General features: G+C 49.5%; 1 protein-coding gene across 1 annotated transcript in view; it reads left to right on the top strand.

Annotated features, from left to right (window-relative positions):
- The window catches only part of GAS2 (growth arrest specific 2), a 72,375-nt gene extending 59,186 nt beyond the window's left edge, over positions 1–13,189 (top strand). The window contains 1 exon segment of the mRNA XM_040327900.1: positions 10,475–13,189. Coding sequence (XP_040183834.1) covers positions 10,475–10,693 — 219 coding nt within the window. The 3' untranslated portion in view covers positions 10,694–13,189.
- Positions 13,190–13,409: the final 220 nt, after the last annotated feature.

Here is a 13,409-nt window from a genome sequence, read left to right as displayed (position 1 = left end):
CAGGGTGATGTGCAGTGTTAGTTTTCCCCCCCACACATAGCGGTTTTTGTGGAATTTTGGTGTCATGTGACCAGAGCCCCTTCTTCCACATGTTTGCTGTGTCCCCTCCCCACATGGCTTCTCACAAACTGCAAACAGGACTTCTTATGTCTTTCTTTCTCCAATGTCTTTCTTCTTGTCACTCTTCCATAAAGGGCAGATTTGTGGAGAGACCACTAATAGTTTTCCTGTGGACAGATTCTCCCCCCTGAGCTGTGGATCTCTGCAGCTCCTCCAGAGTTACCATGGGCCTCTTGGCTGCTTCTCTGATAAATGCTCTCCTTGCCCGGCCCGGTCAGTTTAGAGGGACGGCCATGTCTTGGTAGGTTTGCAGTTGTGCCATACTCTTTCCATTTTCGGATGATGGATTGAACAGAAGCTCCGTGAGATCTTCAAAGCTTGGGAGATTTTTTTTATAACCGAACCCTGCTTTATACTTCTCCACAACTTTATCCCTGACCTGTCTGGTGTGTTCCTTGGCCTTCTTGATGCTGTTTGTTCACTAAGGTTCTCTAACAAACCTCTGAGGGCTTCACAGAACAGCTGTATTTATACTGAGATTACATCACACACAGGTGGACTCTGTTTACTAATTAGGTGACTTCTGAAGGCGATTGCTTCAACTAGATTTTAGTTGGGGGTATCAGAGTGAAGGGGGCGCCATACAAATGCCCCTCCCCCTTTCACATTTATTTGCATCATTTTCCTTCCACTTCACAATTATGTGTCACTTTGTGCAAACCCCGCGCACCGCAGCGTTCCCGCAATGCGATAATGTGAATGGAGATTCCAGAATCCTGCCTTAAGCCCATCACTTCCATCCTAATGTCATTTTATAGCTCGATATGAAAAAAAATCCATATTGCTCCTTCACAATTGACAGGAGGCGTATGAAGGGCCCCGGGGCTCCGGGGCTCCGGGACGGGATTCCGCTGGGAACTTAAGAACAATTACTGAGAGTGAGAACCGATCTCCAGAAATCTCATCACGTCCCGCCTGACCTTTCACAGCACACAATCTGATTATCCCGCGTCTCGCGGGGCCCGTCACCCGCCGGGAGGGACCTTCATAGAGGTGATAATAATAACGCACAGATCATTCCAAATTTTATAAAACTTCAGCGGGTGGAAAAGTGCGAAATGCTCCGAGCTCCCGGCATCAACAATACGAGGAAACATAGAAGGCTCATATATCCGGGAGAAGTCTAGCTCGGCCAGAGTTCTGTGGACGTTAGGGGTCCTCCAGAGGTCACTAGGGGTTCCTCCAGAGGTCACTAGGGGTTCCTCCAGATGTCACTAGGGGGCTCCTCCAGAGGTCACTAGGGGTTCCTCCAGAGGTCACTAGGGGTTCCTCCAGAGGTCACTAGGGGTTCCTCCAGATGTCACTAGGGGTTCCTCCAGATGTCACTAGGGGGTTCCTCCAGAGGTCACTAGGGGTTCCTCCAGAAGTCACTAGGGGGTTCCTCCAGAGGTCACTAGGGGGTCCTCCAGAGGTCACTAGGGGTTCCTCCAGATGTCACTAGGGGGTTCCTCCAGATGTCACTAGGGGGTTCCTCCAGAGGTCATTAGGGGTTCCTCCAGACTTCACTAGGAGTTCCTCCAGAGGTCACTAGGAATTCCTCCAGTGGTCACTAGGAGTTGCTCCAGAGGTCACTATGGGTCCTCCAGAGGTCACTATGGGTTCCTTGAGCAATAAGTGGTGGATTGATCTCCCACCTGAGCATTAATATGAGGAGGCAATGTTTTATCCAATGTCAGGGGTCACTTCTACAATAACCCCCAATGGAAGGGGCCCTATTCCATTGAGCAGCCATCTAAGGGAGAACTTCTCTTCTGAACACCAATGTAAAGGGGTCATTTTACATTGACCACCTATGTAAGGTGGCACTTATCCACTGACCACCAATGTATGGGGGGTCCTTCTCTACTAACCACCAATGTAAAGAAGCCCTTCTTCCTTGACCACCTGTGTAAGGTCTTCCTTCTCTACTGGCCACCAATGTAAAGTGGCCCTTTTATCCTTGTAAGCAGGCCCTTCTCTACAGACAACCAATGTAAGTGGGGGGGAGTCCTCTACTGATCAATAATGTAAAGGAACCCTTCTCCCTTGACCAGCATTTTACAGGGGTCCTTCTCTACTGGCCACCAATCTAAAGTCCTTTTACCCTGAACTCTCTACTGAAAACCAATGTAAAGAGGACACACTTCCACTGACCAACCAATGTAAAGGGGGGGGGGGTCCTTTTCTACTGCCCACCAATGTATGGGGGATCCTTCTCTACTAACCACCAATGTAAAGAAGCCCTTCTTCCTTGACCAACTGTGTAAGGTGTTCCTTCTCTACTGGCCACCAAGGTAAAGTGACCTTTTTATCCTGACCACTAATGTAAGAGGGCACCTCCCTACTGACCACCAATGTAAAGGGGACACTTTTCCACTGACCACCAATGTAAGGGGGGTCCTTCTCTACTGACCACCAATGTAAGAGGGAGGTCCATCTCTACCGACCACTAATGTAAGGGGGGAGGTCCTTCTCTACTGACCACCAATGTAAGGGGGAGGTCCATCTCTACTGACCACCAATGTAAGGGGGGAGGTCCTTCTCTACTGACCACCAATGTAAGGGGGGTCCTTCTCTACTGACCACTAGGGATGAGCCGAACATACCCGGGTTCGGTTCGCATCAGAACGTTCGAACAGACCGCGGGTTCGCGCGAACATTTAGAACCCCATTGAAGTCTATGGGACTCGAACGTTCGAATTAAAAAACGATCATTTTAAAGACCAATATTCAATTTAATGTTGGTAAACGTCTTTCAGAACCCGGGTCTTGCCCCAGGGAACATGTATCAATCGAAAAAAATATTTTAAAAACAGACGTTTTTGCGGAGCAGCGATTTTAATGATGTTTAAAGTGAAAAAAAAAAATGAAAAATTCCTTCAAATATCACACCTGCTGTGTGTCTCTAGTAGTGGCACGTGTTTAGAAATGTCCCTGCACAACATTAAAATATTATAAGAACAAAGTAATTTAATACTGGTTGCGCACGTGCTGTGTGGGAACAATATCTCGATTATTTTAGGGGTGGTGGGGGGGTGGCATTATCTTTTTGGGAAAGCAAAATTGTAGAAAAAAGGGCACCCCTCAAACATACTGTAATTGTAGCGCAACAAGGAGCCACGTGCAAAGTATTGCATCAAAAATTGTTATTAGGCGCCCTTGTTACACAGGGGCATAAAAATGTGTCCGTAGGCGCAACATAACACTGCAACCCCTCCCAATATCTGTAATTGTAGCGCAACAAAGAGCCACGTGCAAAGTATTGCATCAAAAATTGTTATTAGGCGCCCTTGTTACACAGGGGCATAAAAATGTGTCCGTAGGCGCAACATAACACTGCAACCCCTCCCAATATCTGTAATTGGAGCGCAACAAGGAGCCACGTGCAAAGTATTGCATCAAAAATTGTTATTAGGTGCCCCTGTTACACAGGGGCATAAAAATGTGTCCGTAGGCGCAACATAACACTGCAACCCCTCCCAATATCTGTAATTGTAGCGCAACAAAGAGCCACGTGCAAAGTATTGCATCAAAAATTGTTATTAGGCGCCCTTGTTACACAGGGGCATAAAAATGTGTCCGTAGGCGCAACATAACACTGCAACCCCTCCCAATATCTGTAATTGGAGCGCAACAAGGAGCCACGTGCAAAGTATTGCATCAAAAATTGTTATTAGGTGCCCCTGTTACACAGGGGCATAAAAATGTGTCCATAGGCGCAACATAACACTGCAACCCCTTCCAATATCTGTAATTGGAGCGCAACAAGGAGCCACGTGCAAAGTATTGCATCAAAAATTGTTATTAGGTGCCCCTGTTACACAGGGGCATAAAAATGTGTCCGTAGGCGCAACATAACACTGCAACCCCTCCCAATATCTGTAATTGGAGCGCAACAAGGAGCCATGTGCAAAGTATTGCATCAAAAATTGTTATTAGGTGCCCCTGTTACACAGGGGCACAAAAATTGTGCCTTAGGCCACGTGCAAAGTATTGCATCAAAAATTGTTATTAGACGCCCCTGTTACACAGGGGCAGAAAAATTAGGCCTTAGGCCTTAGGCCACATGCAAAGTATTGCATCCAAAATTGTTATTAGGCGCAACATAACACTGCAACCCCTCCCAATATCTGTAATTGGAGCGCAACAAGGAGCCACGTGCAAAGTATTGCATCAAAAATTGTTATTAGGCGCCCCTGTTACACAGGGGCACAAAAATTAGGCCTTAGGCCACGTGCAAAGTATTGCATCAAAAATTGTTATTAGGCGCCCCTGTTAAACAGGGGCAGAAAAATTAGGCCTTAGGCACTGGTGGCGGAGCACAGAAAAACAAAATTTCTTACTAGCTAACAGCATGAAAAGTGAGGAGGAGGATATTCCATCAGCAGCACAACAGGACAGTCACTCAGCATCAGCAGTCTCAAAGGGATCTGATATTTCAACACAAAATTCTTATTCAGTAACATCAGCATCAGGTGCTTGGTAGCCGGTGTTGATCCAAGCCTGATTCATTTTGATGAAGGTCAGTCGATCAACAGAGTCGGTGGAGAGGCGTACCCTGTGATCGGTCACAAAGCCTCCAGCAGCACTGAATGTACGTTCTGAAAGAACACTGGATGCAGGGCAAGCCAGTAGCTCAATTGCGTACTGTGCAAGCTCTGGCCAGTGATCCATCCTCAAGACCCAGTAAGCCAGAGGATTTTCCGTGGGGAAGGTGTCCAAGTCGGATCTTGCCGCTAGGTATTCCCGGACCATGTAAACCAGACGCTGGCGATGGTTGCTGGAACCGGTCAGACCTTGGGGCTGCGGACTAAAAAATTGTCTGAACGCATCGGTCAGACGGCCACCTTCTCCACCGCTCCTTCTCTGACTCACCGAAGCCTCAGCAAGACGTTGTCCAGGGCCAGGTTTTGGTAATCCCCCCGGTTCTGGGAACGCATTGCACAGACCCTTCTGCAAGGCCTCCCGCAGTAGTTTCATCTTCTGCTCCCTCTGCGATGGCAACATAAGATCCGTTACCTTACTCTTGTAACGTGGATCAAGGAGAGTTGCCAGCCAGTAATGATCCCTCTCCTTGATAGCACGTACACGAGGATCCTTACGCAGGCTTTGCAGAATCAGGGAGGCCATGCAGCGTAGGTTTGCAGAGGCATTCGGGGCACAGTCCTCTGGGTCACTGAGGACGACAGGATCCTCAGCCACCTCATCCCAGCCACGTAAAAGTCCACGTGTTCCTTGGGACTGTAAATGATCCCTTGAAGACTGCTGCTGTTGATGCTGAGTGCTAGGCTCCACCTCCATGCTGCTGATACAATCCTCCTCCTCTTCCTCATCCTCCTCCTCCTCTTCCTGTGTTCCAGGTGGGCAAGCAGGAACAGTGTCTGGATAAAGGGGGCCTTGAGAGGTAAGGAAGTCCTCCTCTTCCTCCCTCTGTTCTGCCTCAAGGGCCCTGTCCATTATTCCACGTAGGGTGTGCTCCAACATGTGAATAAGCGGGACAGTCTCACTGATGCATGCACTGTCACTGCTCACCATCCTCGTGGCCTCCTCAAATGGTGACAGGACAGTGCATGCATCCCTGATCAAGGCCCACTGGCGTGGTGAAAAAAACCCAAGCTCCCCTGAGCCAGTTCTGCTGCCATATTGGCACAGGTACTCATTGATGGCCCTCTGCTGCGTGTGCAGCCGCTGCAGCATGGCCAACGTAGAGTTCCATCTGGTGGGCATGTCACAGATTAGGCGGTTCTTGGGCAGGTTGTATTCCCTCTGGAGGTCTGTCAGCCGAGCAGTGGCATTATATGACCTCCGGAAATGCACACAGACTTTCCTGGCCTGCCTCAGGACATCCTGTAAGCCAGGGTACCTGCCCAAGAACCGCTGCACCACCAAATTGAGAACATGCGCAAAACAGGGCACATGGGTGAGTTTTCCACGTCGCAGGGCAGAGAGGAGGTTGGTGCCATTATCGCTGACCACCATTCCAGGCTTCAGCTGGCGTGGCGTCAACCACCTCTGAGCCTGCCCCTGCAGAGCTGAAAGAACCTCTTCCCCAGTGTGGCTCCTGTCTCCCAAGCACACCAGCTCTAGGACCGCATGGCATCTCTTGGCCTGCATTCCTGCGTAGCCCGTCGTACGCCTACGGAGCACGGCTGGTTCTGAGCCAACATCACCACAGGAAGAGGCCACAGAGGAAGAAGAAGAGGAGGGGGTGGAGGAGAGAGGTGTGTCACAAGCAGTTGTAGTGTTTTGGAGGCGTGGTGGTGGAACAACCTCCAAAACTACTGTGCCTTGACCTGCGTCCTTCCCAGCTGCCAGCAGAGTCACCCAATGGGCCGTAAAAGACAGGTAACGTCCCTGTCCATGCCTGCTGGACCATGAGTCAGCGGTAAGATGCACCTTACCACTGACCGCCCTGTCCAGCGAGGTATGGACATTGCCTTCCACATGCCGGTAGAGAGCCGGAATCGCCTTCCGTGAAAAAAAGTGGCGTTTGGGTACTTGCCACTGAGGTACTGCACATTCCACAAACTCACGGAAGGGGGCAGAATCTACCAACTGAAAAGGTAGCAGTTGAAGTGCTAGCAATTTTGCTAAGCTAGCATTCAACCGCTGGGCATGTGGATGGCTGGGAGCGTACTTCTTTCGGCGCTGCAGCAGCTGGGGCAGGGAAATTTGTCTGGTAATATCAGTAGATTGGCCGGATGTACTACCACTACTACGTTGTGACACACCTATTTCTACACCTTCGGTGCAGGCTGCAGAGAGGACTAGGGGTCTAGTGGGGTTTGAGGTCACAGAAGGGCAAGGGGAGGACCGCTTTGGTCTTTGGTGTGGGTCTTTCTGGTATGCCTGCCAACGAGCTGCATGGCAGGTCGACATATGTCTGGACAAGCATGTGGTGCCCAAGCGGGTGATGTTTTGGCCACGCGAGATACGCTTGAGACATATGTTGCAAACAGCAAAGGTAGCATCTGATGGACAGGTTTCAAAAAAGGCCCACACCAAAGAACTTTTGCTGTACCGTTGAGACACAGCAGCGCCACGTAATGCAGTTGGTGTACTGCCCTTAAGCTGACCCCTGGAGGGCTTCCTGCCTCTTTGAAGATGTGCCTGTGCCTCGTCCTCTTCCTCCTCCTCCTCTCTCCTACCAGGCACCCAGGTAGAGTCAATGACCTCATCATCCCCTCCCTCCTCATCATCACTGGCGACAACCTGGCAGTATGCTCCAGCTGGGGGAACATCACTCCCAGATTGTTGTCCCTCTCGGCCACCCCCTCTCCCTGGGCTCACATCAATGCCTTCCTCTATCAGTGTTCCGTCATCGGAGTCTTCAAAACGCTGTGCATCTTCAGCTAGCATGTACCCAACACTGTGTTGAAACAGTTCGGGGGACTCCTCAGGAGGACACGGTGGGACTAGGGAAGGATTGTGTGATCCCATTGTGCAGAGGGTAGAGGACGCCTTGGCAGCTGCTTTGCCAGACAAACTATAATCAGTCTGTGTGAGAGAGGATGAGGAGGATGAGGACGGCTTGGTCATCCACTCAACTAATTTCTCAGCATGTTGAGGCTCAACACGGCCAGCTCCCGAAAAGAAGGACGAGCGGCCACGGCCACGTGCTGAAGAGGATGCACCACATCCATCACCAGCGTTACCTCTAGATGCAGAGCCTGCTTGCCCTCGTGACTCTCTGCCTCTCTTTGTCCTTCCAGCCATAGTTATGCGTTCAGGTGTTATGTAACAAAATAGTCGCTGTCACACCAACTGCGTTCAGATGGTATTAAACAGCAACCACACAGTAAGAGCGACTTGGCTCAAGTGTAAAGTAACAAAATAGTCGCTGTCACACCGACTGCGTTCAGATGGTATTAAACAGCAATCACACAGTAAGAGCGACTTGGTTCAAGTGTAAAGTAACAAAATAGTCGCTGTCACACCAACTGCTTTCAGATGGTATTAAACAGCAACCACACAGTAAGAGCGACTTGGCTCAAGTGTGAAGTAACAAAATAGTCGCTGTCACACCAACTGCGTTCAGATGGTATTAAACAGCAACCACACAGTAAGAGCGACTTGGTTCAAGTGTAAAGTAACAAAATAGTCGCTGTCACACCAACTGCTTTCAGATGGTATTAAACAGCAACCACACAGTAAGAGCGACTTGGCTCAAGTGTGAAGTAACAAAATAGTCGCTGTCACACCAACTGCGTTCAGATGGTATTAAACAGCAACCACACAGTAAGAGCGACTTGGCTCAAGTGTAAAGTAACAAAATAGTCGCTGTCACACCGACTGCGTTCAGATGGTATTAAACAGCAATCACACAGTAAGAGCGACTTGGTTCAAGTGTAAAGTAACAAAATAGTCGCTGTCACACCAACTGCGTTCAGATGGTATTAAACAGCAACCACACAGTAAGAGCGACTTGGCTCAAGTGTAAAGTAACAAAATAGTCGCTGTCACACCGACTGCGTTCAGATGGTATTAAACAGCAACCACACAGTAAGAGCGACTTGGCTCAAGTGTAAAGTAACAAAATAGTCGCTGTCACACCGACTGCGTTCAGATGGTATTAAACAGCAATCACACAGTAAGAGCGACTTGGTTCAAGTGTAAAGTAACAAAATAGTCGCTGTCACACCAACTGCTTTCAGATGGTATTAAACAGCAACCACACAGTAAGAGCGACTTGGCTCAAGTGTAAAGTAACAAAATAGCCGCAGTGACACCAACTGCCTTTAGTTGCTATTAAACAGCACGCACGCAGTAATAGCGACTGCGGTCAAATGCGATTTAACAGCACGCACGCAGTGACACCAACTGCCTTTAGTTGCTATTAAACAGCACGTACGCAGTAATAGCGACTGCGGTCAAATGCGATTTAACAGCACGCACGCAGTGACACCAACTGCCTTTACTTGCTATTAAACAGCACGCACGCAGTAATAGCGACTGCGGTCAAATGCGATTTAACAGCACGCACGCAGTGACACCAACTGCCTTTAGTTGCTATTAAACAGCACGCACGCAGTAATAGCGACTGCGGTCAAATGCGATTTAACAGCACGCACGCAGTGACACCAACTTCCTTTAGTTGCTATTAAACAGCACGCACGCAGTAATAGCGACTGCGGTCAAATGCGATTTAACAGCACGCACGCAGTGACACCAACTGCCTTTAGTTGCTATTAAACAGCACGCACGCAGTAATAGCGACTGCGTTTCTGTGCAATTCAATAGCCCAGTTGCATTAACAGCGACTGTGCTTCTGTGCAAATAAATTGCACACGTGCAGTAACAGGTAATGCGTCTGTGTGTGCAATTAACTAGCACTAATCCCTAATGCAGGCAATACAACACGTTAGAGCGCTGCATGTAGAACAATCTCCTGCCTGATAGATAAACTAGCTGAGCTGTACAGTTTATAAATATATTGACAACGCCTAAGGATGTGAATATATTCTCTACAAACTGTACTTTTAACTATACTGACTACACTTCCTACTCTATCTATCTATCTATCTATCTATCTAGTTAAGACACTGTGTCTCTATCTCTCTATCTCTCTCTGTCTGACTGACTGATCTTCTCTAGAACCGCCAACACACTACACTAGGCAGCCGTGCAGGCTGCCTTTTATAGTGGGGGGCGTGTACTAATCCCCCTGAGCCATAATTGGCCAAAGCCACCCTGGCTTTGGCCAATTATGGCTCTTCGTTTTTTGAGCGCTGTGATTGGGCAAGCATGCGGGACATACAGCATGCTTGGCCAATCATCAGCGCTCAACGCCCCAGTGAATTATGGGACGTTTAGTGTCATTCGAATTTGGCGCGAACGACCCGTTTTGTTCGATTTTCGACGAACGATCGAACGACCGATGTTCGATTCGAACATACGTTCGAATCGAACGCGGAGCTCATCCCTACTGACCACCAATGTAAGGGGGAGGTCCATCTCTACTGACCACCAATGTAAGGGGGGGAGGTCCTTCTCTACTGACCACCAATGTAAGGGGGGAGGTCCTTCTCTACTTACCACCAATGTAAAGGAGCCCTTCTCCCTTGACCACCAGTGTAAGGTGTTCCTTCTCTACTGGTCACCAAGTAGAGGTCACCATCATATATATATATTACAGTTTTTTTGTTATTTAATAATAATAATTATTATTTTTTTGTTTTATTTCTTTTTTAATATGTAATTAATTATTAAAATAAACATTTTCAATTAAATATTTATGAATTAAAAAATATGCAAAATTGAATTAATTAAAATATATATATATATATCATTTATAGACTGTATAAAGTACATTTTTATTTAATAACAATATTTTAGAATTTTAAGACATTCATTTGATTCCTCTTTCCTGTTCCAGATGCTTCACAACAAACACGTGATGGTGCGCGTGGGAGGCGGCTGGGAAACGTTCGCCGGTTATCTGCTGAAACACGACCCGTGCCGGATGCTGCAGATTTCCCGCGTAGACGGCAAGACCTCCCCCATCCAGAACAAATCTCCGACCATCAAAGACATGAGTCCCGACACCTACCTGGTGGTGTCGGCGCACTACAAGTCCAAGAGGGAGGTGAAGTGAGACGCCGCTGGTTGGGCGCCGGGAATTCGCCAATAAAAAAAGAAAACGCCTAACGCTGCCGATCTGGGCGAGCGAAATGTTAGAAGTGTAACTTGCATATTGAGTATGTTTAGCGTGTAAAGAAAACGTACCGAGTATTATTGTGTTATAATGAACATGGCGCTCTGATCACCCAATCACAGGGAGGGATCCCACTCATACATTCCTCTCATTGGTGGGGACGTGTTCATCTCTTTCTGGATATAGGAAGCTCCAGTCGTCTTTTTACTGTCAGTTTATGTTTATTGCTGGAAACAATCGTTGTCTCTTGTCGTATCGTTTTTTTGTCTCGGACACGGGAAGAATAGGAATCATCAGAAATAAAGAGGAACATCCCCCCCCCTCCCCCAGATACAGAATGATACATTGAATACGGCTCTATATACACTCAGAAAGGTTCTTCCCCTTCTGCATGTCTGCAAGCACTGGTGACGTAACCAAAGCCTCCTAGATGCCTCCTGGGAAGGCTCCATCACTAGGGTCTCCCTGTTACCCCCTAGGAAGGCTCCATCACTAGGGTCTCCCTGCTACCCCCTAGGAAGGCTCCATCACTAGGGTCTCCCTGCTACCCTCCTAGGAAGGCTCCATCACTAGGGTCTCCCTGCTGCCTCCTGGGAAGGCGCCCTCACCAGGATCTCCTTGCTGCCTCCTAGGAAGGCTCCCTCACCAGAGTCTCCCCGCTACCCCCTAGGAAGGCGCCATCACCAGGATCTCCCTGCTGCCTCCTAGGAAGGCTCCATCACCAGGATCTCCCTGCTGCCTCCTGGGAGGGCTCCCTCAGCAGGGTCTCCCTGCTGCCTCCTGGGAAGGCTCAATCACCAGGGTCTCCCTGCTGCCTCCTGGGGAGGCTCCCTCAGCAGGATCCCCCTGTTGCCTCCTGGGAAGGCTCCCTCACCAGGATCCCCCTGCTGCCTCCTGGAAAGGCTCCATCACCAGGATCTCCCTGCTGCCTCCTGGGAAGGCTCCCTCAGCAGGGTCTCCCTGCTGCCTCCTGGGAAGGCTCCCTCACCAGGATCCCCCTGCTGCCTCCTGGAAAGGCTCCATCACCAGGATCTCCCTGCTGCCTCCTGGGAAGGCTCCATCACCAGGATCTCCCTGCTGCCTCCTGGGAAGGCTCCCTCACCAGAATCTCCCTGCTGCCTCCTGGGAAGACTCTATCACCTGATCTCTCTGCTGCCTCCTGGGAAGGCTCCATCACTAGGATCTCCCTGCTGCCTCCTGGGAAGGCTCCATCACCAGGATCTCCCTGCTGCCTCTTGGGGAGGCTTCCTCAGCAGGATCTCCCTGCTGCCTCCTAGGAAGGCTCCATCACCAGGGTCTCTCTGCTGCCTCTTAGGAAGGCTCCCTCACCAGGGTCTCCCTGCTGCCTCCTGAGAAGGCTCCCTCACCAGGGTCTCTCTGCTGCCTCCTAGAAAGGCTCCATCACCAGGGTCTCCCTGCTGCCTCCTAGGTATGCTCCCTCACCAGGGTCTCCCTGCTGCCTCCTAGGAATGCTCCCTCACCAGGGTCTCTCTGCTGCCTCCTAGGAAGGCTCCATCACCAGTGCCTTCTCAATGCCTCCTGGGAAAGCTATGACACCTGTGCCTCCCCAGAAGCCTTTGTCACCAGTGCCTTCCTGCTGCCTCTTGGAAACTCTATGTCACCAGTGCCTCCCTGATCCTTCTTGGGAAGGCTACTTTACATTACTAGTAGGCCTCCCTGCTGCCTCCTGGGAAGGCTCCCTCACCAGGGTCTCCCTGCTGCCTCCTGGGAATGCTACTGTACATCACCAGTACCTCCTTGATGCCTCCTGGAAAGGCTATGTCACCAGTGCCTCCCTGCTCCCTCCTGGGAAAGCTATGGCAACAGTGCCTTCCTGATGCCTCCTGGGAATGCTAGATGATCTGTGCCTCCCCAGAAGCCTTTGTCCCTCCTGGGAAGTCTATGACACCAGTGCCTCCCTGCTCCCTTCTGGGAAGGCTTTGGCACCAGTGTCTTCCTGCCAACTCCTGGGAAGGCTACAGCCACAATGCCTTTCTGATGCCTCTTGGGAAAGATTCATCATTAGTGTTTCCCAACAGCCTCCTAGGAAGGCTCTGTCACCAGATTCTCCCTACTGCCTCCTGGGAAGGCAACAGCATCAGTGTCTTCCTGATGCCTCCTGGGAAGGGTAAAGCACCAGTGTCTTCCTGATGCCTCCTGGGAAGGCTACGTCACCAGTGTCTTCCTGATGCCTCCTGGGAAGGCTACATCACCAGTGTCTTCCTGATGCCTCCTGGGAAGGCTACATCACCAGTGTCTTCCTGATGCCTCCTGGGAAGGGTAAAGCACCAGTGTCTTCCTGATGCCTCCTGGGAAGGCTACGTCACCAGTGTCTTCCTGATGCCTCCTGGGAAGGCTACATCACCAGTGTCTTCCTGATGCCTTCTAGGAAGGGTATGTCACCAGTGTCTTCCTGATGCCTTCTGGGAAGGCTACATCACCAGTGTCTTCCTGATGCCTCCTGGGAAGGCTACGTCACCAGTGTCTTTCAATCAATCCATACATTTAATAAAATAAATTCAATAAATCAATTCAATAGAATGAATTCAATAAATACATTTAAAAAAATAAATGCAAATAATACACCCAGTAAAAAAAGCACATTCAATAAAACAATTCAACAAATAAATTCAATAAAATAAATTTGTTAAATAAA

Source organism: Rana temporaria, chromosome 11, assembly GCF_905171775.1.
Source record: "Rana temporaria chromosome 11, aRanTem1.1, whole genome shotgun sequence".
Classification (NCBI taxonomy): Eukaryota; Metazoa; Chordata; class Amphibia; order Anura; family Ranidae; genus Rana; species Rana temporaria.
This window is presented reverse-complemented; position numbering and strand designations above follow the sequence as displayed.